Source organism: Helobdella robusta, assembly GCF_000326865.2.
Source record: "Helobdella robusta unplaced genomic scaffold HELROscaffold_3, whole genome shotgun sequence".
Classification (NCBI taxonomy): domain Eukaryota; kingdom Metazoa; phylum Annelida; class Clitellata; order Rhynchobdellida; family Glossiphoniidae; genus Helobdella; species Helobdella robusta.
The window spans coordinates 3495977-3520976 of NW_008704501.1; the positions used below are offsets into that span (position 1 = coordinate 3495977).

The 25000-nt window shown below is 32.8% G+C and overlaps 2 protein-coding genes across 2 annotated transcripts in view; both read left to right on the forward strand.

Moving 5' to 3' along the window:
• Window positions 1-5885: 5885 nt before the first annotated feature.
• Window positions 5886-10124, forward strand: HELRODRAFT_161354 (hypothetical protein; the record flags this gene model as incomplete). Its single annotated transcript, XM_009021277.1, has 5 exons — window positions 5886-5957; window positions 7456-7632; window positions 8283-8481; window positions 8645-8850; window positions 9063-10124. 5 exons carry the CDS (start codon window positions 5886-5888, stop codon window positions 10122-10124), a joined length of 1716 nt encoding a protein of 571 aa, XP_009019525.1.
• A 14529-nt stretch (window positions 10125-24653) lies between these two features.
• HELRODRAFT_161355 (hypothetical protein) overlaps window positions 24654-25000 on the forward strand; it is a gene marked incomplete at both ends in the record, with an annotated part of 4422 nt that continues 4075 nt past the window's right edge. The window contains one exon of the mRNA XM_009021278.1: window positions 24654-24686. Within this exon, the coding sequence (XP_009019526.1) occupies window positions 24654-24686 (33 nt within the window). The remainder of the gene's footprint in view (window positions 24687-25000) is intronic.

Below are 25000 nucleotides of genomic sequence, written 5' to 3' on the forward strand. Positions count from 1 at the left end.
ACTTCGTGTTTACTAGTTAACTATATATAAATTTTGTATAACTAGTTAAACAGGAAGTTAACTAACGCCGAACATGCTGTGAATTTCATTAATTTCTGACAGTCCAATGTATATATATATATATATATATATATATATATATATATATATATATATATTTTTTTATATTTCCATTAATGACTTTGTTAACTCGCCTAAAATCTTAAAATTCATTCTTTTCGCTGCCGACTCTACTCTGTTATTATCTCAATTAAATTTCTTGGCGTTACTATTTTGAGTAATTTATCGTGGTTTGAACATATCCAATATATTTCGAAAAAAATTATAAAAAATTTAAGTCTAATTTATCGTTTAAGAGATAAGTTTTTTAATTTTATATTGAATACCATAGAAGACAACTCTATTGTTTTGCTGTTCTTATCTTATTGTGTTTCTATATGGGGTTTCAGCACGAAATATGGTATTCATATTTTACATTTATGCCAAAGCTTTTTCTTGCAAATTTTATTTAACGTTTCTGGATCTCATCATATTAGTCACTTTTATACGTTAGCAAATATCTTAAAAGTTAACCAATTACATATTTTGTTCTCTCTGCTATTTTTTTGTAAACTGTTCAAACTCTCGTATTGCCCATCTCTTTGTGATCCAATAAGTCATCTAATTGATAATCGTTCAATTGTTTTGCGAAATAATCCAGACTTTTATTTTTATAGGTATCGTTACCAAGAGAAGAAAAAAATATATATATATATATGTTGGTAATGGACCATAATTTTTACAATATTCTATGAATTCTACTTTTTTTACAACGTTAAAGTTCATCTTGACAAAGTCAATATTTCCCTATATATACAGCAAGGAGCACTGATGATGATTCATTCGGAATCGAAATATGGCCTTATTTGCAGCATGAATTCGAAAAATAAGTTTATTTTGAATTTTAATAAACTAAACGTTCACCAAAAAACTTTAGTGAGAAAAATCGAAAAAACGAACTACAAACATATTAACGCCAAACATTCGGTAGAATTTATAGAATATTGTAAATATATATATATATATATATATATATATATATATATATATATATATACATACATACATATACATTGAATATATATTCGTGTAAACATTAAACTAAAATAAACTATACATTTAACGGAAGCTCATGAAACTTAAAAGGAATCATGCGTAAGTATCAGCGTTGGCACATGCATGGATTGGATGGATACATGCACGTAAAAAACATTCACGCATGCATAGATACATGCACACGTACAAACACAGCCATGCATGCATAGATACATGCACACGTACAAACACAGGCATGCATGCATAGATACATGCACCGTACAAACACAGCTATGCATGCATAGATACATGCACCTTACAAACACAGGCACGCCCACCTAGTTACATGCAGATGTACAGAAGAGCACCTGTGTTCCTGGAGAAATTAAAAAGCCTGACTTGCTGAGCGGAGGACAGCCTTCGTTAATATTTCATCAATTCATCAGCGCTTATTTTCATTCAAACTAACAGCAACTGCACACTTCAGCACATTCTCTCAAAGCAAATACCTTTCAACGTTCACATCACATCTCGCCTTTTTCATAATTTTTATTTAAATTTTAGCGATTTTCAAAATAACAATTTTTGAAAATTATTCATGCATTCAGTGTGGCTTATTTTTGCAATTTTAAAAAGTAACGTTTGAAATAAGGTGTTTTTGCCTCTTGTTTTAAGAGTTGTTCCTATTTTGAAACATTAAATTTAACATAAAATAATATTTTGTAGAAAAAATTGTTTTACATTTTAATGCTGGAATTAAAACATTCAGTAAATATGTTGATTGAATGCATGCAGTGCTTACGTACACATCCGTTATTAACGTTATACAAATATTTCATCTGTCAAAAAAAGCAAAGCTCTAATAAGATCCAGATCCTGATACTGCAAATTTCTGAATGAATGTCACACATAGGTATAAAGAAAATTAAATTGAATTAAATTTTAAGAGTAGTAATTCGCTATTGTCACCTGCTTTCCAACCGACCATCATGTGAAAATGATTAATGTTCTAGATATGTTATAATCCTCTAAAATGATAAAGACCATGATGACAATAATAATAACCATGATGGCAATAATGGTGATGTTGATTGTGATCCTGCTACACTAAACAGCAATGCAACCAAACAAATCATCATACCAGAAGCAAGGACAACATCACTCAACATCATTCAACAACACTCAAAATTATTCAACATCACTCAGCAACATTTAACAGCTTTCAACATCATGGATAGAACTAATAACGCATCAATTAAGTAACATAGATTAACATACACAAAACAACAAAACAAGTATTCCAACACAACAACATTCCAACACAACAACATAGTAACACAACAACGTTCCAACACAACAGCATAGTAACACAACAACCTAGACAGCACACGACAACAACAACATATGCATTATAACAACACAAAACATAAACAACACAACCACAACGCAACAATATACACACACAACAACAACACGCCGTAAGAAGATACAACAACATGCAAGCATATTAAGACAGCATCTTAAACACAGCCGCTATTAATTCTACTTGCATATTTTTATACATTTGCACCGACCAACCTAATCCCCATCCCACTGTGTGGCAAAATAAATTAAAAAATTTTTTTTATCAGACTTAAAAAAAGCACAATAGCACAAAGAAATATATATTAACCTTGAATGCATGTAGAATAAATAAACAATTGTATCGATGAATGCATTCATTAAAATATAATAACAATATTTGAATATATTAAAAGTATTGATAGTGTTTAACTTAATTTGTGGTGAAATATGTGGTCAGCAGAGTTGAAGTGAATACAATATACAGTGTGATAGTGCATGTTGTGTGATTAGATGTGAACCATACTTCAACAAACTAGACGTCCAGACGTCCCAGGCATACATACATCTTTCGACTAGTTAGGGAGTTAGGAGCAGCGTCAAATGGATCTAATGGATAAAGGTGGAATACCGTCTTTTCATCACAATCAAGTTATTTCAATTTCAAAATATTTGGAGCGCAAATAAATATTTTCAGCTTCAACAATGTTACACACACACACACACACACCACACACACACACAATTCGTGCATTTGAATGTTGACACTTGTTTAAAACTAAGGTGTATTTTTTTAAGATTACGATTCCGCACAACCATTGGCAACCAAAGTTAACACTTCATCTTTATGCAAGTGCAAGTGCTTATATTTTGTATGAATAGGCATGTATGAATGCGTGTGTGAGTGTGTGTGTGTGTGTGCGTGTACGCATGTGTGCATGTATGCATTATGTATATATGTATATATGTATGTGGGTTTGTGCATGTATGTATGTGTGTGCATCTACGTGTATGTGTGTGTGCATGTATGTATGTATGTATGTATGTGTATGTGTATGTATGTATGTGTATGTGCGATACGTCAATGTAGAATGACGCTTCGTCAGTTTATCTCGTGTCGTTTATAAATGGTTCCTTCATCCCGGAGATGATGAACTGGGTAATAACGATGGTGACGTAGAGATGATAAATTTGATAAGCGCCATGAAGATGATAGATGGGCTGCTTCATTGTTTGAACATCTACTACTGATGAAATGACTGGCCATATATGATAATGATGGTGATGTGATGATGTTGGTTGATGAAGAAAAAGATGACAATGACAATGATAATGATTATATTTTTGACTGTGAAGATATTGATGCTGATAGTGAAAATGATAATGAGGATGATGAGGAGGAGAAGAAGGATGAAAAAGAAGAAGAAGATGATGAGTGTGATGCCATCTTGCAAGTTTTGGTATTGAAAATGTTGAAAGCGTGGGAAAACAACGCACTCAAGATGGCAAAAATTTTCTGTAATACAAATGGGAGAGCAATTTATTATTCTATCAAAAATCTAACAAAATAAAGTCTAAAGAATTCTGCCGCGTGTTTTAATAGCTTCAATTTTATTTCAATCATAGTTTGGTAGTGCATAGGAATTATTTTATAAATTGTCTGAAAAAAATAAAATATTTTTGTTAAACAAAAGTTTTACATAAACAAATAGATAAATAAACAAAATAAAAACTGTTTATTTTTTATTTATTGATAAAATGTAACATTTGAAATCAACGTATTTCCAAATAATAAATTCACGATTTTGCATTTATAAATTATTGTTGCATCAAAAGCACACATTCGATTTTCTTCAAAATATTTGTTGTGATGCGGTGAAAAAGTGATATGTGTTCCTCAGTGGCAAATCATACAACATACCTAACTTTAAAAATAGCAAAACGACAAATCAAAAATAATCAATTTGTGAGTTGATGTTTGTTGATACTGAAAGATCAATCTAAACAAACAAACATATATACAAACAAACAAACAAACGTACAAACAAACATACAAACATACATACATTCAAACAAACAAACAGACAGACAAACGGACAGACAGACAGACGGACAGTCCCATCAAAGTGTGCACACATTTATGTTTCCAAGTTGTTACTTTTACATGGCAATGGTTGATGATCGCTAATTGCAGAGACCTGTGCATAGAGATGAATGTAAAACATCACACGACGTCCTAACGAGGTACTGGGGGTATCTTTTTTGTTTTATTTCTTTCTATATTAGGTCTATGCTTGGAAGATTTATTTACTTTAAGTTTTTTTTCGTGAGATTTACGGTTATCCATCATTAATTTCCAAACTTTGATGCACAGACGTGCGTAGACTTTTATGGTTCTTTGGCGTCCGTTATGTTATTATATTACGTTATAATAGTACAGCAGCAGCTCAGAGAAACATAACATTATTTTACAGAGTTTAATTTTCCTCAGAGTCATACGCCATTATTTTAATGTATGTCAAATTGTTTGACTGAAGCTTATATTACCTTCACAGAGTAACATCATCAACGCCACGCTAACAATAACAAATATTGTTTTGTTATTATTGTTTTACTATTTTGTAATTATGATTAATCACAGTGACGATGATAAAGATGAATTTACTTAATCGTAACAATGTTTATTCTGCCAACGATCAACACGCATCGTCAACGTAGAATGAGAAGAGAAGTTTTTTCTTTAAAAATTATCTCCTACTCCAATTTTTTGTTGGGATGAGTCAGACTAGGCATTCGCTCTGGAGTAAAAAGTTTGTAAAAAAATGTTGCAATATACTGAAATTGTAATTTCAATTTGTTTCTGTAACCGTAATCTGATAGAAATAGATGAAAATGAATTGATCAGATCGAGTGCGATTGAGTGCATGCATCAGTTGATGCCAGCCTAATCTCATTACCTCCTTAGCTACCAAACCAACAACATTAATAGAACAATTACCCATTAATTAAATGATGTTTTTGCAATGATGGCATTACGTATCACATATTTTTTAAATAACTTTTCAATATATCAATATTTATATTACGTTACGTGTAAAAAAAGCATTTGGGTATAGATTTTCGAGTTCAATGTTTAAATTACTATAAGCAAAATATTTGAACTTGTATCAAACTATGGAGTCTCCGCTACATCGAGAAGATTTTAATTTTATTATTCACTTTCCTGGTTTTTTGCCATTTTGTTCCTCCAATTTACAAGCATTAGTTTTTTGAAATCATATTATAGTTATTCAATTTAATGTGCATTACGGTGACGGAAATTCTCAAGTAGGCCTCACTTGAGAATTCAAATCGTTATAAAACGATGTCGCTGTAAATATGAAATTCAGCGCCACTTTCCAAGAAAGTGCCAATGAAAAACGAAAGTATTATTTTTATTTTCAAATCAGTTACAAAGATAAAAAACCACCATGTTTTGTTTTCAAGAGGTTGAGCGTGTCTGTTGTGTATCGTGTAGAGTGCACGAAACGGAAGCAGGCATGGTATATCTAGATTGGAACGTGTGCAGTAGAGAGTGCAGGTGAACAGTGGCGTCTACAGTACAAATCATCGCGTTCATTCATCGATCCACATCAAAAATGATTGCACTGTTCGGTTAGAATTATTAACATCTACAGCAGGTTTTTAACATCTCTATTCACGTTTACAACTTTAACGAGTATGTTATCTCATTTGTGAAGATTTTTGTATTCTACTGTACTCAGATCTACAAACTCACAGACTTGCATATTTTTATAGAATTTCAAACAAGTTCGCACGGAGACTGTCAAATTTAGAAACATTTATTGCCAAACGAAACATAACTCACACACGTCCTGACACTAACGCATGCCAACATATATTACAAACGTGCGTATGAATTAATGATTAAACTAAACATAGACACGCACACATAGACACACGCACGCACACACATCACACACACACATATAACATCTGGGATATACTAAAAGAAATCTTCGTAAAGTGTATGTTATATTACTAGAACATTGCACGACAAGATAAGTAAGCGTTGGTGGGTTTCTTTTTATATACTATTGCAGCTCTCCAAATAACGACAATCCCGCAGTCTTCATCACTTGGCTGTTTTTTTGCTCGTTGCTTTTAAAATTGCAATGGATATTTTTGTTGATAGAGTTTTGCATAAAATATTTTGCAATTAAACAAATGTTTTAACGTTATATATTAAATATTTTGATGGGCCTTTCTCAAATGATTGTTCATCATCGGCGTTATTTGATTCGTTTTATGTATTTTTCATCCACCGTTAAATTTAATTTTAAATGTCAATTACTTTATAAACAATGTCCACACAAGTTTTGGAATAAAACAGTAATTAATAATTAAGTCAGATTTTTATATTCCATTGTTATATTCCATGTTTATCCGTTAGCATCTGATAGCATAGTAGACATACCTACATGACAAATTAATAATCGCGTGTGTGCGATTGTGTCTATGTTAGTGCTTAACTACTTTTCTTATCATCCGCAATTCATGCAATTGCCTCAAATATCTTTTCCACAACATGCTTTCCATTCCTTCAATTTTCAGTAGTCTAAAAAATAGGGAGGAAGCGCCATGATGATGTTTTGTTGCTTAATTATCATTTGCACACAGCTTCCATGGTTGGCATGTTTGAACTCATTAACGCCGTCATCTTCGGCTACGTCATCCTACCTCTCATTAAAATCGTCAACTTCCAATGTTACTTTAAACGGCAATCCTCGCCATCATCATCTTCATCAACATCTTCCTCATCGTGACCACCCACAACAACATCACCTTCATCATCAACCATCACCACAACATCCTCCTTCTCCTCCTCCTCCTCATCATCAACAACGCCTTCACCATTCCAATGTTTCCTTCGAATGTCCGAAAGAATGTTTTTGCAACGGACTCAGTCGGATAGCTTATTGTCAGCGAAAAAATTTAATTCAAATTCCTTCAGAAAAAATTTCCTCGACAACAATCCAGCTGCATCTGAATGGCAATCGTTTCCAAGTGAGGACCCTGCAACGCTCCAACTTCTCGACTTTCCGACACTTGGAGCACTTGTATCTGGGCGAGTGTGGAATTGTCTCAATTGAAGCTGGTGCGTTCTCCGACCTCACTAATTTGCGCTGGCTGGATCTCAGCTACAACAACATCGAGGTCATTTCCATTTTAACGTTTCATAATTGGTATTATTACCTTATTTATAACAATAAAAACAATCGTAATCAATTTTAACGAATAGTGGCTTAAGCAGTAGAAATTTTTTGTTAGCGCTGAAAATAACTTTTTCTGACATGTCACATTTGCTTTATAACTTCATATTTCGTTGGTAAATTTTTAAAAATTATTTATTTTAGATTTTTTTGAATCTTAGCAAATAGCAATAAAGTTTCGTAATTTTAATTATACTTAAATTATTTTTAAATAAAGTTATGAAAGTTTATAAACACAGAGCTTAGTGAATGAAAAATGATAAATTTTTTACGAACAACATTTTAAACGGTATTTTTTTAAAATTAAGATGAAAGTTGAATTCTTTTAAAACATTGCATTGTTTTATCGGAGACCAAAAATAAAAAAAAACAGAATAAAGAAACGTAACACTTTTATATAATTTCAAAGAAAATATTTAAATTGGAAGAAGACGATGTAAAATTTGGTGTACTTTGAGTTTTGCGGGCTTTCTAATCCCAAGCTTAATAATAATTTTGAAACCAAACAAACTGTGTCTACGGCCGTCAAAACCCCTACCATTCGCTAAATAAGCCCAACAACGACAGCTTGCAATCGATTGTTCCTCATTGCAGGTCATTCCGAAGCGAGCCTTTGACGGCTTGCATTTGCAGCACTTATTTCTCAACGACAACAAGCGACTCCACATCCACGCGACCTCATTCACTGGACTGTCGACGCTGGGTTTGTACCTGCACAACTGCTCCATACAAAACGTACACGCCGATGCGTTTCTTCCGCTTGAAAAGCCTCTCAGATTTTTGTGGCTGAATGGTTGGTCGGGTAATGTTTATAATTTTCTAACTTTATACCTCTAATATTTGATGTTGATAAAAAAATGTTTTCGATAATATAATTTGATTGCATTTGATAAAAAAATTTGATTATATAAAATTTGTTTTTTGCGAAAATTAAACATTAAAACTTGCCTGATCAGACAACAAAATAACATCACTGCCTAATGACTTGGAGCACACGTTTTCGTCCCTGGAGCACATCCGACTAGCGTCAAATCCTCTTCGATGCAATTGCAATCTCATGTGGCTGAAAATGTTTTTTGATCAGAATGTTCATTTGTTCAACGGAGCCACATTCCCCACATGCATGTTTCCGACAGCTCTCAAGCACACAGCTTTTGATAACGTGAGTTAGATTTCGTGTAACATGCATAGGAGTACACCAGTAAATCGTGTATATAAATCTATTTGATTTTTGATTATATCCAAAATGCAGCTTACAAATTTTATTTACATGTTTCTTCAAAATTAAACAATTACATTGAACAATTTAGTTTCAATTGTTCAATAGCAAATAAAGTGAGCATACAATAAACCATTATAAAATTATTATTGTAGGTTTTGTCGTCCAAGTTTATTTGCACGCCTCCAACATTCGGGAACATTGAACTTGTGATGAAAGACGACGTCTCTAAATTTAAATGTGAAGCACGAGGCGATCCCTTGCCAGTTTTATACTGGGTCCAACCATCCGGACAGGTTACAAAGTACACCCATGACGACCAGGTCAGCAGGCACACCCATGATGACCAGTTTTCTAACCAATCAAAATATTCAGAGAGTTTGTCAGCCAATGCGGATATACCTCCAACTGAAATCGGACAAAATTATTCTCTTTATCAAGACACATTTACGAACGAAGGTGTTTTAGAACTCGACTGGGATAAACTCATGACTGTAATGAATTCAGCTGACTTAAAAAAATCCACAAATGTTCTAAAGAATCCCATATCAGGAGTTTACACTTGCTTAGCAGTTAACGTAGCTGGAAATTCCACGCTATCCGTAAACATCCGCGCTGATTATTTCCTACTGCACAATTTCACACATCGTCAACAAGTTTCACAAGAAACGACAAAATTAACTGAAATAAAAAGCAACTATGTTAAAAGCTTCATGTCCAAAAACTTTAAACTTTCAAATTTATATGCGGACAACGAAGATTTTGATAATTTTGATGAAGATTCGTTATATAAAGAATTGAACATTTATCAATATTGGAATACACCCTCGAACAAAACTATTTCAAATAACCAAATAGTAAAAAGTAGCAATGCACATGACGCTCTATTACATTATCCGCTTGATGATAAAGCAATTGAAAACTCGGAATCCATGTACACAACAAAAGATTTGTGCATCGCAATAACTGCAACTCACGTTACAACCTTACTCATTTGTGTTATAATCATATCGAAATTATACAAATGCAAAATAAAACCGGGTAACAGCATGGAGAAACCGATAACTGTTGGCTTTGCAGGTAGCCAACAGACGCAAATTATTACTTCCGACAAAGAAATTATACACAACCCCAAAGCTAAAGACACAAGTGTTGTTGATTTTTTTGGAAATAATTATTCCAGTAAAACTGGCTGCAATTTGAATTACTTTGTTTAATTTACTTTGAACATTTTTCAAGTTTTGACATTCTCCATCATTTTCATTTCCACCATTTCTTAATTTGACAATGGTATTTTGTACATAAAACTACAATTTTACATAAAATTTCTAAGATTTTAACAATAAATATATAGCATTGTTCGAGAGACGGCATGAAAAGAAATTTATACCTACGCAGTAGACAGAAAATTAATTTCAATGAAAAAAAAAACCTGTAGGCGGGCATTTCATTTCCATTTGCATATTGTTAATTTGTGTAATACTCAAGTTGGTTCAATTCCTTTTGTTTATAGTTTCTACGTTTTCGGCATAACAAAATTGAATGAAATGGAAAAGTACCTGAAAAAGGTGTGCTATTCGTAACGACAAATGAACATCTTTCTGAAAGTAAAAATTTAAAAAAAAATACATGGTTTTCAAATTTTACCAAAAATAGAAAATTTTTAAACAATGAAAAAAACGTTCTAATTTAGAAAAGCTATACCTACTATATGTACGTTGTGTTCAATTAAACTGAAACTCAAATAACAATAAAATAACGCTGGACTGCAGCAGAATGACAACAGAGAAATACATAATTACCGAAGATGCATACAAAAAATGCACATCTGAAGAGGACGATAATCGCAGAATGTAGCCAACTTGACAAATTGAAGACAAGATAATTACAATGCTTGTTTTCGCAGACCAGCTCAAAAAATACGTGCCGGACAAATGTGTGCTGAAACGGAATACAAAATCTAAGAAGAGAAAATAAGGGCATAAAAATTTGCGCAGTCGACGAGATTAGTGACAAACAAATAACGAACAAATAACGTTTATAGGCATACGCACAACAGCTTTGAACATAGCGTGCGTTCAACGAAACAGTTTTTAAATAAAAAGAGCCTAACGTACAAATCTGAAAAAAAAACTAAGAAATGAGCTAATAACAGGAAATGTGTTTGCTTGAAAGAATTCGTGCCAATAAAAACTAATCCATACGACTATTTGCGACGAAACGTTGACAATATGCGAGATAAATTCGCCGACAACAAATAATTAAAAACGTTATTGCCTTGACATACTTGCACTACTCTAGCAACGTCACGCATCGTATACTACATTACACACACGCACACACACACACACACACACACACACCACACAACCACACACACACACACACACAAGTATATATATAATGTATACATATAAATAATATATATATATATATATATAATACATACATGCATACATACAAACGTAGCCATATGTGTATAAAAAGGCTCGTGCCTGTTTTTTTACTCGATTGCCGATAAATCAACCTACCCCATGTAACACAACCGCTAACAATATAGCCACCGGATGTTTACAAAGAAATATATTGTGAGTATTCGTTGAATTATACGGCACTTTAATTATTTATTTTCATCTTTAGTATCGCCACATGTTCTTCCGCAAGTGCAAAACAAGTTGGAATCAGACCAAATTTATATAAAACTAACAATTTATGTAATTTAAATTCGATCTAATAACTTTTCAAATGAACGCTTCACTCAGTTGTTTAGTTTAAAATGTTTAAAATTTTGAATGGCGCTATTTTTTTCCAGCTCTCTTTTCAAAAGCTGCATTGCGTTCTTTGATGCGCGAACGCGTATTGACACGACAATCAATGGATATCTAATGGTCCATTAAGTTCCGTTTTAAAGGCTCTCCAAAAAATGAAGAGTTATTTTTGCTTTGGGACTTTGATCAAATTCTGTAGAATATATATATACATATATACATATATGTGTGTGTTTTAATTAAAGGGTGGTAGTTCGAATAATAATTTTTTTAATTTTATTCGAAATAAGTAAATTCTGTTTGTATTGCTTCTATTTTGAAAATTGTCCCTAATATTTTTTTCTTTTTTTAAATTAACAACAAAGTTTTGCATTGAAAATTAATCTTTAAACATACCTACGGCTTGCAAGATTTGTTCAAAAACTTTATAATTCTTCTTTTAATACCAGTGTATTTTCTAAAATTTCAATAACATAAAAAACTTTAAAAATGTTTTTTTTTATATAATTTGAACAATCGATATCCCATGATACAGGATGCTGTGGAATGTACTGGTAAGTATTCACTTGACAAAACACAAACAGGCATGCAACGTAACGAATCAGAAATATTCAATCTACGGCCCTGACAGACTTGGTAGGATTTTAAAATATCGGCATTGCATTTGATTGTTGGCAGCCGTCATTCGTTCCTTGCTTGGTTGGTTGATTTGCCTTCAATCAGTTGAATGTGGTCGTATAAATCTTTTTACAAGCCTACCTCCATAAGACTCTGACGAAATTAGGCATTCAACTCAAAGTGCAAACTTGAAAACTTGTAATGATGGAAAAAATTTAGTGCAGAAAACAGTTCAGAGTGTAGAAGAAGTTGTTAAATGTGGTTATATTATTACGTTGTCACATTTGTTATAACGAAAACATACGCATTTAACTGAAAAATTAATAAAATTCAAAAATGAAAAAGTTTTATTTTTATAATATTAAAGTCAGAAACATTATCGTTTTGACATAAAATTTAATAAAATTTAGTTTTCAAAGCTCTATAAAACATTAATTTGTTTGACTTTTGTGAAGAGGTTTATGAAGATTTGGACAAAAAAAAGCCGAATATATCGTGTACTTTGACTTTGCTAAGGCTTTCGATAAGGTCAGACATAAACGTTTTGCCTTAAAAGTAGAGGCAAATGGAATCACACGAAACATCCTCAAGTGGATTTCTTATTGGTTACAAGATGGACGGCAAAACGTTGGTGGTGGAGAAAGTTCCTCAAACTGGAGCAATGTTACAAGTGGGGTTTTTAAAATATCCGTATTAAGACCGTTGCTATTTTAATAAACATCAAAAAATATAGTCTAAAATTTCAGAATATGCAGATAACTGTAAATTATGTGCTGTTATAGACAACAATAAAGATGATGAAATTCTAGCATGCGTTTTGCAAAAAATATGCAAATGGGCAGAGGATTGGCAGATGGTATTCAACACCGACAAATGTGCAGTCATACATACGTATTCAAACTTTGAGACACACCATTAAAAAATGTAGAAAAGGAAAAGGATCTAGGGTTGATAATCCATCGGAATAGTAAGGTAGCGCGGCAATGCATCGAGGCAGCTAAAAGTGCTTACATGGTAAAAAGAGCGGTAAAAAGCAGAAGTATGATCGTCATATTAAACCTATATAAAGCTTGGTCTTACCTAAGTTGGGGTACTCTGTTCAGCTATGGAATCCAAATTTACAAAAGGACAAACATATGCTTGAGAATATTCAAAAAATGGCACAGTAAAAGCTGAACAGTAAAATAAGGGGACATAAATATAAGACCTTTAAAAAAAGCTCGGGATTGATAAAGCAAAAATTTTTCAGTTGTCAATGAGTGGAACAAACTGGAAGATGAAGAAACAACTAACAACTTTAAAGCAAACTTGGCAAAAATTGGATATTAAAAAAAGTCCCAGAGTGGTCCCGTCGCAATCTTAGTTTTCTTGGATCACTATAAAAATCCTTGTTATGTTATGTTATGTTATGTCATGTTATGTTATATTGTGTTGTGTTATGTCCTGCATAATGAATGACGCGGCACATATATATTACGCTCTATCAATCGCATTCACGCTCGTACAACTCGCACAACAATACTTCTTAAAGCAACTTAATGCAATTTAGCGACTGGGATACGACATAATTGCTAGCACCAAATAAATATCTTTTTGTGTTGTATACGTCTTTATTATAAAACCTAATAAATTTGCTTGTAGAAAAGTTGTTTTAACTTTCGCTAATATAGAGAAAATGAATATAATTGTGAGATGATTATTTTCTGAAGTAATAATACGAAAATGTAGTTGTTGTTGTGCTTTAAAGTCGCACAATGAAATATACTTATGAAAAATAATTCATTGTATTTTATATTTTTATTCAGATGAAAAATTTAATTAAATTCAAAATCGGCGGTGGTGGCCTGGCGATGCATTTAAAGTCGGAAAAGGAAGTATGATTGAAAATTCAATTTTCAAGCGGCAATTCCTTTGTGAGATCAACTTCTTTTGTTCCATGAATAATGCAAAACGAGAAAAGAATTATTTTCTTTATATTTTTGCATTCCTATTCGTATTAGATCACGCACACTCTCTAAGAAAAGGTTGCATATGAGGTCAGCCCAACAAGTTCTGCGCTATTTTTTGTACTATTGTGTTCTTGTCCTTTGGTTCTGCCTGTATCCTACCTTGATAATCATCGCTACTTCTCTGTATTTCTAATTTGCATTACAAATAAACTTTACGATACAATATAAAAACCTTTAAAATATGTATTTTATGCATTAATGTATTTCATGCATTAATGTATTTCATGCATTAATGTATTTTATGCATTAATGTATTTCATGCATTAATGTTGTTTTGTTCCGCGAAGCATGGCACAGGCACTGAAATATCTCGAGAGTTCGTACGGTCTTTCCGGTGAATGCACTTAAGAAGCGCAGCGAATTGCCGAACAAGTGATTTTTTATTTTCTTAAAATTATTACAATTCCAAAATCTAGATTGTTTGAAATTACAGATGATGCATTCAAAAGATTAAAAATAAATAAATTTTGGAAGCGCTAGATCATCGAGAAAGGGAGGCCTTGGTTTTGATTTGACATCTTGTTTGCTACGTTTGGTTGTTTTCGTGAGTTGTTGTTAGCTCGTGTGACGAAGAGGTTTGCATTGAATGATTGAATTCTTTCGTCATCTGCTTCGGAGTTGTTTCCAACTTTCTTTTAAGGAAAACATTACAAGAATGAATGGTGTGAAGTCACAAATCACCATCGTTGCATAACTTATTTTTACATTTTTCGTTCAATTGTTCTTACATAATTGTTCCTTGTAAGAATTTATCAAATACCTTAGCTACAAATTTTATTCATATAAAAAGTCTTCATAATATTGTTCGTCGGAACATTATTATTTCCATATTATATCATAGACGTTAAAATGTGGACATTTATTTTGGGCGTTTTCAATAGAAATACTTTTTTACGTGCGCACTGTTTGGCTGCTTGCTGGAGAGATCCATGAGAACTGAAATGACGGGAGATATTTCATTTTAATGCGCCAATATTCTCAGCACATCATGCTACTCTCTCTCTCTCTCTTTCTTTCTCTCTCTCTCTCTCTCTCTCTCTCTCTCTCTCTCTTTCTCGAACGTCATCATCTCTTCATTTTTTTAATTGTAAGAATTGATTCAGTGAAATAATGGAAAATGATTTTGAATACAATAAAATCGATATATATTTAAGTTCCAATTAATATAAGTCAGAAATATGAACTACTTCCATGTTAACAGATCATTTTTGTGGTTTTCTTGTTCGCATGTTTTTATTTTTTAAAATTCTTTACACGATATTTTTTAAAAGTCTTCACACGATACAAAACTTCAAAATAGTCATCAAAGGTTATTTTAATTCGAGGTGGCAGGTGCGAATTTATAAAAAAAATTTAATTAATTAAATGATGTGAAAGAATGAATGGACGTTGATGGAAATGAAGTGAGTGCCATCAATTAGACCGACCCATCAGCTTCATGTGGTCATGTGACGATGCTCTGCTTGTATGGTTGACTGACCAATCATCATCATCATCTTCAATATACTTTTTCATCACCATTATCATCATCACCATCGTTTCTATACAACCCTCAATATCATCACTATCGTCATCATATCATCATCGTCATCATCTTCGTCATTGTCATCACCGTTTTGTAATCATCATCTTCAATGTCGTCATCATTATTGCCGTCATCATACGCAAAAATTCAACTCACATTTACTGCCATCTGTGAAGGGACATCTTCACACGTCTGACTACACTTTCAAAAGCACAAACCCACAAGCAGCCAACACAGATCGCAATCTATAGAGATAAAGACACAAATCCACACAAACACATTAAATACATGTAGGTAAACATAAAACATACATTACACGTGGACTCACGTACACACACACATACACATAAACACACACACACAAACACACAACACATTCAACGGCAAATGACTGAACTGGTAATCAATGATTATAATTAATACGACGTTTTCGCGTGTTATCGTCGCGTACTCGAGATAAATTAATTTTAATTTTCAACATTTATTACATTTTTTACTTTGGTCCGTATATATGTATGTGTGTGTGCATGTGTGCGTGCGTGTGCGTGTGTATCTGTGCGTGTGTATGTGTGCTTAGTTTGTATATTAATTTAACTACAAAATAAATAGCTGAATGGTAACTAAAAATAATTGAAGATTCATTCATATTACACTTGTTCTTAAGTGGTAAACTGTTTGATAGAAATTCAATGATTGGGTTGAATTATACATGTAACCCAAAAACACACACAGACAGACACAACTAGTGTACATAAATTTGACTTGATACGTCTGAGTGTTTAATTTTGTGAAAATAGTAAAATGTAATTTAATGATTTTGATCACATACTTGGCCATCTAGTTTTACAAAGGTAATGATTATGTATGATTTTAAGCTGTTCAGAAATATGTATGACCTTAGCAATTATTTATCTTTGTTTTTTGTCATTGTTGTTGTTTATGTTTTTGTTGATTTTGTTGATGTTGTTATTGTTGTCGTTGTTGTTGGTTTATTATGTAATTAAGAAAAAAAAGCAGTCAACATAGAGATAGTTTAATATGACAGGCGAGATAATGTTTGGTAGTAAAATTAAATAATGATCTATCTTCTTATCGGGTCTCAATTGTTTCGAAAAGTTGACTTTTGAGATAAGACGACTGAAACGAACGATTTCAATATTGCAATTTTGTTAGTGATGATAGGTGATAAGTTTCAGAAAACCTTCACTTGACTATCTACTCCGTTTTTGTTATGATCGGTTGGCAAACGTTTACGACTTGTTTGAAAGAAAATTTATTCTGAATATTTATTAAATAATTTAAAATCCAGGTATTAATTTTATTATTAAAGATTTTAAACTTTGTTTGTTAGCCCCTTGGATGATTTCTGGAGGATAAAAGTGAGTTTTTGTGTTGTGATATTTTTTTCTTACACAACGAAACAACAACAATAACGACGACGACGACAACAACAACACAACAATAACACATTAATTCAACATGATATTATTAATAATTAATACTCATATGCATGGGATGTGTGAATATTATTTTACACGTTAATCACCAATGCAATCATACACTTGTTTTACTATTGTGTGCACATAAGTTGGCTGTTAATTTGAAAGAAGGATATTTTAGGATATTATAAATTCATATAAAATAAACGTAAACCGTGTTGTCATTCATTTATTCTTGGACAAATAAAGACAAACCATACAGAATTTTATTTTTAGAAATTAAAACAAACTTATGATAAAAAAATTGGAAATTCGTAAACGAAATATTAAACCAAGACTATTAATAAAATTTAATATAAAAGTAAAAATATTGAGGTTGAAATTGTAACTGATGTTATAACATTGGAGACAAATATTTACATAGATCATGAATGCTATGAAATAATGAGTTGTAAGTAAGTAGTTCTAAACAAACATCCACACATTTCGACTTTTGAGCTATAGTAAATATTTCAGTATTGATAGTTGGTGGATACTTGAAAGTGAAAGACATTCGAGTTTCATTCTGACAATTGAAATAGAAGAGCTTTATAGATGCATTAATAATGTACGAATTTATACGCTAGCAATACTGTAGCCCGTTACTTATAAATTTCAAAACTTTTGTCGGACAAACTTACAAGGGAAAAATTATTGGTAAACTTTTTCTGAAGATTCTTTCTTGAGAAACAAACAATTAAAAAGTGATACACAGCCCGACACCCCCAAAGCGTAGATGGACTGCAATAGGATGGGCAGGACAGGACAAGATTAAGACAGGACTATGTAGCAATCCTCCAGCCAGGCTCAAAAGCACCACACGTACTTCCTTAACATTGTCCTACACCACGTGAACTGGAATAATCGCGTCATAAAATTTCCTGCAAAATTTTAAAATGCTGGATATTATAGCAGGCAAACACTCAAAGGTGTACGAAATTTGTTGCGTCTGCATAAATTAAACGTTTGATGTGTGCTGCACGAACGCACATCTCCGAATATAACGCAAATGTTCCACGCACAGCACACGCCTTGCAGATGCAATGCATTGACAGAATTATAATAAATGTTTGTACTCGTCTGAATACATCCTGCTGTCACACGTACAGATGACGTTGTGTTTAAAATTTAAGGTAATCTTGACGTGTCACAACAGTCTGTCAACATTTCTGTGCTAACAAGTTGTTTAACAATTATTTTTCTAAATAAAGCGTTGGTTTTCAAATCAGAGTTTGCCTTTTAATCATTCTTCTCGTAATTTTTCTTTATTCTGCACCATACACATTTGTGGAATAAATATTTTGTTAACTGTCACATGTCACTACCAAGGCCTCCGTAAAAATTTAAACCAGATTCTAAATTAAAAGTAAAATCAAAATTCCCAGTAAACCTATTGATGACGATGAAAGTAACTTGAACGACCGAATGTATTCTGCAAGTTTCAAACAAGCCTTTCAAATCTTTAACTTTTTTATTTACAAATTTTTGACTATTTAACATTTTTACAAACTCTTCCACAAATGATTCAGTTCTGATCAAAAATTTGACATGTCTCTCACAACTTCTTCAAACTTTCCGTAATTAAAACTTTGTTAGCAAGTGTAATAGCGTTTAATAGCGTGTAATAAAACCCAGAAGTGTTTGCATTTATAATGTTTGAGCTCGGCAGCATAGAGATGGAACAAATGTGTGAGTGAGCATTTGCATTCGTGCAGACCTACATATCTACTTTTGTAATTTCGTCCATGAATGTTCTACGCTTTCAAAGATGTATTTTATGGTTTTTAAGTTTATATGTATATATATATGTGTGTGTGTGTGTGTGTGTGTGTTGTGTGTGTGTGTGTGTGTGTATGTGGAGAAAGAGAGAGAGAGAGAGAGAGGGAGGGAGAGAGAGTGTTCTATCAATCTACTTAATTCTACTTTATAAATATATACATATAAACACGTTACCCGTCTAGATATAATTATTCATGTGTATATGCTGGCCTATTAATAATTCGCAATTACGTTCATGTACCTGCCTGCCTGCCTGCTGAGTACGTGCGGCTCGTAGAAACAATGAGCGAACAGGCCTGCAGGACGAAGATATAGAAAAGAATTTTTGTAGGGTTTACATCTAGCATGGTTTCTTGCAAATTGTTTTCAATTCCTACGTGTTGTTCAGCGTGCTTCTTGTGGCCCATCCATCACAATCAAATCACTATCGCCTGCACGCGTTGAATGGTGCGTGTGTGTGTGTGCATTGATTTGTATGTCTGTGTGTGCGTCTGTTTGTTCGTATGTGATTGCGTCTGTTTGTATGTGCCCACTACTTACACGTGTGTGCATCTATATGCAAGTGGGTAAGTATTTGCGTTGTGTATGCATTAGGCTCAATATGAGTATTTGCATGTGTGTGTGTGTTATATATACATTTGCGTGTCCATATGTATGTGCATCTATATGCACGTATATTTTTGCGTGTGGGTTTGTATGGGCGCGCCTAGGTTTGTACGTACGTGCGTGTATGTTTACGCGTTGTGTGTGGATATTTTTAAACACTGCGTTTTAATGTATGAGTTGCGTGCTTTATAACAAAAACTCTCTGGTGAGCGTATTTATTGGACGCTATGCATAGGGCACTGCACAAATGACATTATTATTATTATTCTCAGCGCACATAAATGAACATACATATATATAATAATATCACATCACATAAGTTGCATGCAAACTTCAAAGACATTGTCCTCAATATTTTAAACATTAAAAGTTGTATGTAAGCATGCTGACAAGCAGACGCCATGCAAGTGATGCGTATAAGTTACACCTCTGCATTATTAACATGACGCGGATCTGTTTGACAAAGCTTATTTTGTTGTTAGAAATTTAATTCTCCGAGAACGCTTGCGCTTCCTGTTTCAGACGAATAATTTGCAATCTGTTTATGCGTGCTGTAATTTTTTTAATGGGATGGACCGATGCCAGAGATTTTAACGGCTTTTTCTGCTACTCGATGGCAAGGAGCCACGCCCATCTACTAGTCTACAGTTAAAAAATAAAAAAAAATCTCTTTCGTATATTTATTTAAAGATAAAACTAACTAAACGTATAAATTTATTCAATTACATACAAATAAAAAATTATTAATTTTATTTTTGCACTGGTTTACATCTGGGCTGTTTTGTGTATGTAATAAATATTGATAATTAACGTGTGCTTGCAAATGCTTGCAAACGTATATACGAACGTTATCCGCGATGAAACATTCCAGCATTTAAAATCCCGCCCACATGCAACATACATTACACATTCACACGTCTACATTAATAAACACAACACACATACTTACACACACACATACACTTACACATGCACGAAACGTTATTTCAATATTTGAGTTGGAAATCCTCTCTCGTTCAAAGGTTTCCACTCATTTTTTAAAAAATCACTGTCACAATCAACCAACTCTGTCTCGTGTTTCAACTGTATGATTTCGATACAACCCTCATCAATGCGACACAAAAACGTTTTGTTTAGAGTTAGGCTCATCCATCAAACACCCAAGGCCCGTCTACCTGTCAACATATCGTGTGCTATTCATCGATGAACACTGACTCCCACATCTCACCCACGTAAACACTGAAACACGAGAGAGCCCATGGCAGTCCATCTAACAAATTGCGCCTCAAACAATGCACAAGTAATAAATAAATATTATTGAGAAGATTTCTACAAACAACAGCTTACACTTGAGTAGATAGATATATATGAACAAATATATCTGTCGGTGAATTTGCAGATGCATAAATAACAAGCGAAATAGACGCCAGGGAATGTAGTAGTGGGACTAACCCTTTCAGTTCTAACCAACAATTTTGCCGCAAATCGACTAAAATTCAAACGCAAACAAAAACTTTTACTGGGCCAAATTGCGGTAATGAATTGTTTGACGTGTTTGTGTGTTGTTTCGCTGCTAATTTCAAAACAGAAACCTAATATCGACAAGTGAAAATAGATTATTTTATTTTAATTCACTTAACATAAAACTTTACTTAACAGAAAAATGTAGAGGCGATAAAAAAAAGCAGTAACTAATAACATTCACACATAATAGCTAATTAGATGGTGAGAAATAGTGTAATGATTAAAGGAGCCTGGTCAAGCTTTGCAGAACTGGGTTCGATTGCTGAGTGGTTCTTACTTATCATACGCAATGTGTCTGTACATTACGTTGATTCAGGCGCATCGAGATACATTTTTTGGGTTGATGTGTATGTACACGCAAATTTGTTTACACACGTGTAAGTGTTTTTGTATCTGAGTGTTTGTGTGCGAACATTTGTATGTATATATTTGTTTGCGAGTGTTTATGTGTGAATGTTTAGATGTGGAATGTTCATAATAGGTAGATTTATGTTGCAAAAAATATATGTTTCAAACGTTGTGTGTGGCTTTTGTTTGCGCTTCATTGTTTCGCTTTATGAGCTTCGAAACTGAATCTAAATGAATTAATTTTAATGATTGATGGATGGAGCGGATAAATGAACAATGACAATATCAAAATGCTGTAGATGAACGATTTGATTGATGGATGGATGGATGGATAGATGGATGGATGGATGGATTGATTGATGGATGGATTGATTGATTGATTGATTGATTGATTGATTGATTGATTGATTGATTGATTGATTGATAGATGGATGCTAGTGGATTGTCGGATGATTCTGGGATAATTGGATGTATTCGAGTATTAATGTGTGGAATGATAATGTTATGCTGACCGAGTGAACGTCATAATGTTGACTGATGCGTTGGACGATGTGAAGATTCAATTTGTGAATTTTTAGGTTAGAAAACGAATTTATATGGAAATTGATGAGTGAACTGATGAGTGAATTGATGAATGAATGAATTTATCAATTGATGGATGAATTGATGAATGAATGTTTTCAATAAAGCTTCAAAAGAATTGAAAAATAGTTTACGTAAAAGCTAATAAAAAGATGAATTGAGCACAAGATGAATGAAATAAAAATCATGAAATGTGATTCAATGAACGAATGGAAGCTGATAGAAAAAAGATTGAATGAACGAACGAACGAAAGAATGAATGAATAAAGAAATGAAAAAATAAATTATCAAATGTATCAATGAGTGAATAACTGAATAAATGATAAAAAAATTAATTAATGTTCAGTTAGTGAATTTCAGAAAAGTTAAAAAATAATGAAAACTTAAACAAACTTAACTCGATTAAATTAAGCAAAACGCAAATGAATCTGTTTAAATTCAAAGTTAAAATGGGAGCAGAGAATAAAAATTGCCACATTGAAACAAACATTAGTGTGGGGGGGGGCAGGAGTTTTGCACCACACCAGCATGCAGAATGAAGGCCATCATCGCAAATAAAATGGAATGGAGTCGCAATTAGTTACACGACATGTCCTTCCATTTTAAAATTCCTTCAAGATGGTTTTAGTTGGGTTTAGGAAAAAAAAGAAAAAGCAAATATTAGTTTACGTTTCCATGGAAGTGCATCTGGAGCGTCACATGAAGAAAGAAATGTCCTATTTCTTTATTTGCAAACGCATTAGAAGCGCTCGACCCGCGCCACACTATCAATCTTTGTAGCTTCCTTTCCTACATTAATAAACATTAAGCAATGCTATTTATTCTTTTTTTTCGTTTGATTGATCATTCAAAATTTTGCTCGTTTTCCGTGTATTTCATCTCATTTTTTTCTAAATAATTAATAAGTGTTACAAATTCCAAATTTTCAAACCATTTTTTAAAAATCTAAAAAACCATTTAACAACTTTTCAGCTCAAAAAAAATTGCAAAAATAATTTTTTAAAAATGCGATAAGCTAGAGATCTTGATTGACACATGTGGGCAGCGATGTGTGCAAGTTTGTTGAGAGTCCGTGTCGTAGGCAGATGTGCGACCGACCACCCACTCTGTGACGCAACCATCAATGTCTAACATGCAACATGCAGCAAACATCACAGACTAATACGCAATATGCAACAAACATCAATGACTAACACGCAACATGCAACAAACATCAATAGCTAACAAGCAACGGACATCAATAACCTACGTGCAACAAGCAACAACAATCATACGCAACGACGAAACGTGCTAATTAGTATGCCGGGATGAGAGATTGAAAATAATTAAGGTGATACAATTATTAGGTGCTCTGATGCTATAACAACATTAATAATGACAATATGAAATGTACATGTACACTGTGTAATAAAAGTAAAAATAATAATAATATTTCTCAGAATTAAAAATCCCAATACTAATGATGAAACTATCATATAACGAAAATTGTGTATATGTTAGTTTGGTTGGAGTGCAAGTTACAAAGGGAAAAAATCAACTGCCACCAGCTCGTCAGCATAAAATCGCAGTCTCATACAACAAATACTGACTTATGGCATTAACGTTGCTAGTGACATTAATGAAATTGCATCAATAAATAATACATTTAGTCGATTTCAAGTCAACAAACTGGTAAGTTATGCTAAGATATTAAATAATAATAAAAATAATAAAAATAAGAATAAGAATAACATTTATCGTTGGCAGAGACAGACATTGAGTATAAAAGAGGCGACCAACATAACATCTACATAATAATAAGAGAGAGGAGAAAGCAATGCGGTCGTCATCGTCCTTCCTCATTCCTATTACCCACACCACCCTAATCATTTTATTATTATTTTTATTGTTGTTGCAATTATTATAATTATTTTTGTGATTATTTTATTATTTTTATTATTATCATTTCGTATTTATGCATATTATCGTGCCATCATTTCATCGGTTTAATTTTTATCAGCGTGTTATCGAAAGCCTTTATCAAATACACTGTCATCATCGTCATTGTGATCCATATCGTTATTATGTTTCCTTTGTTTTTACCATCGTTGTCATATCACCGCCTACATAAACATCATCTTGGCCTTCATCATCATCTTGATGTTTTTTCAAGTAAAATGTTTCGTGCCATTATTTCAAATCTTACTGTATAAAAGTTTAATAAATGAACATTAAATCATAGACAAATGCAAGCACCGCATAGGCAAGTGTAAAACCATGAGCAAAATATTCAACTAAAATACAACAACATTAGCCGCTACAATATTTGCAAAGGCAAACACATGCAAAAAACAACGACAAAACAACAACAACAATAACCCAAGCAACAACATCAGCAACAACATCAGCAACAACATCAGCAACTACACCAGCAACAGCATACAACAACATCAGAGTTAGAAGTTCGTACGGTAGAAGATAATCTATCACAGACGATCAAAGGACTGTCATCATTATAAAAATCAACAACATGCACCAGAAAAACCAAAGCATTGTGTGCGAAGTAAGCAAAAATATCGTAAAAAACAACAACAACAGCATCTAAATAATACAAATCTACAAATGACATTAACGACAACAAAGGATCACCAGTTACAAAAACATCAACAAGATAACGGCAACAAACTGACAACATCAACAATCAAAACAACAACATCAGAAAAATTAACATTCAAATTCAAATCAAACAACCAAGCAAAAAACAAAATATTAACGTACGCGAACAACAAAAACAACAACAAACAACAGAGGCAGCACAAACATAACGAAACAATAAAGCAGTTGAAATTGAAAACAATAAAGCCTCACCATAAGAAA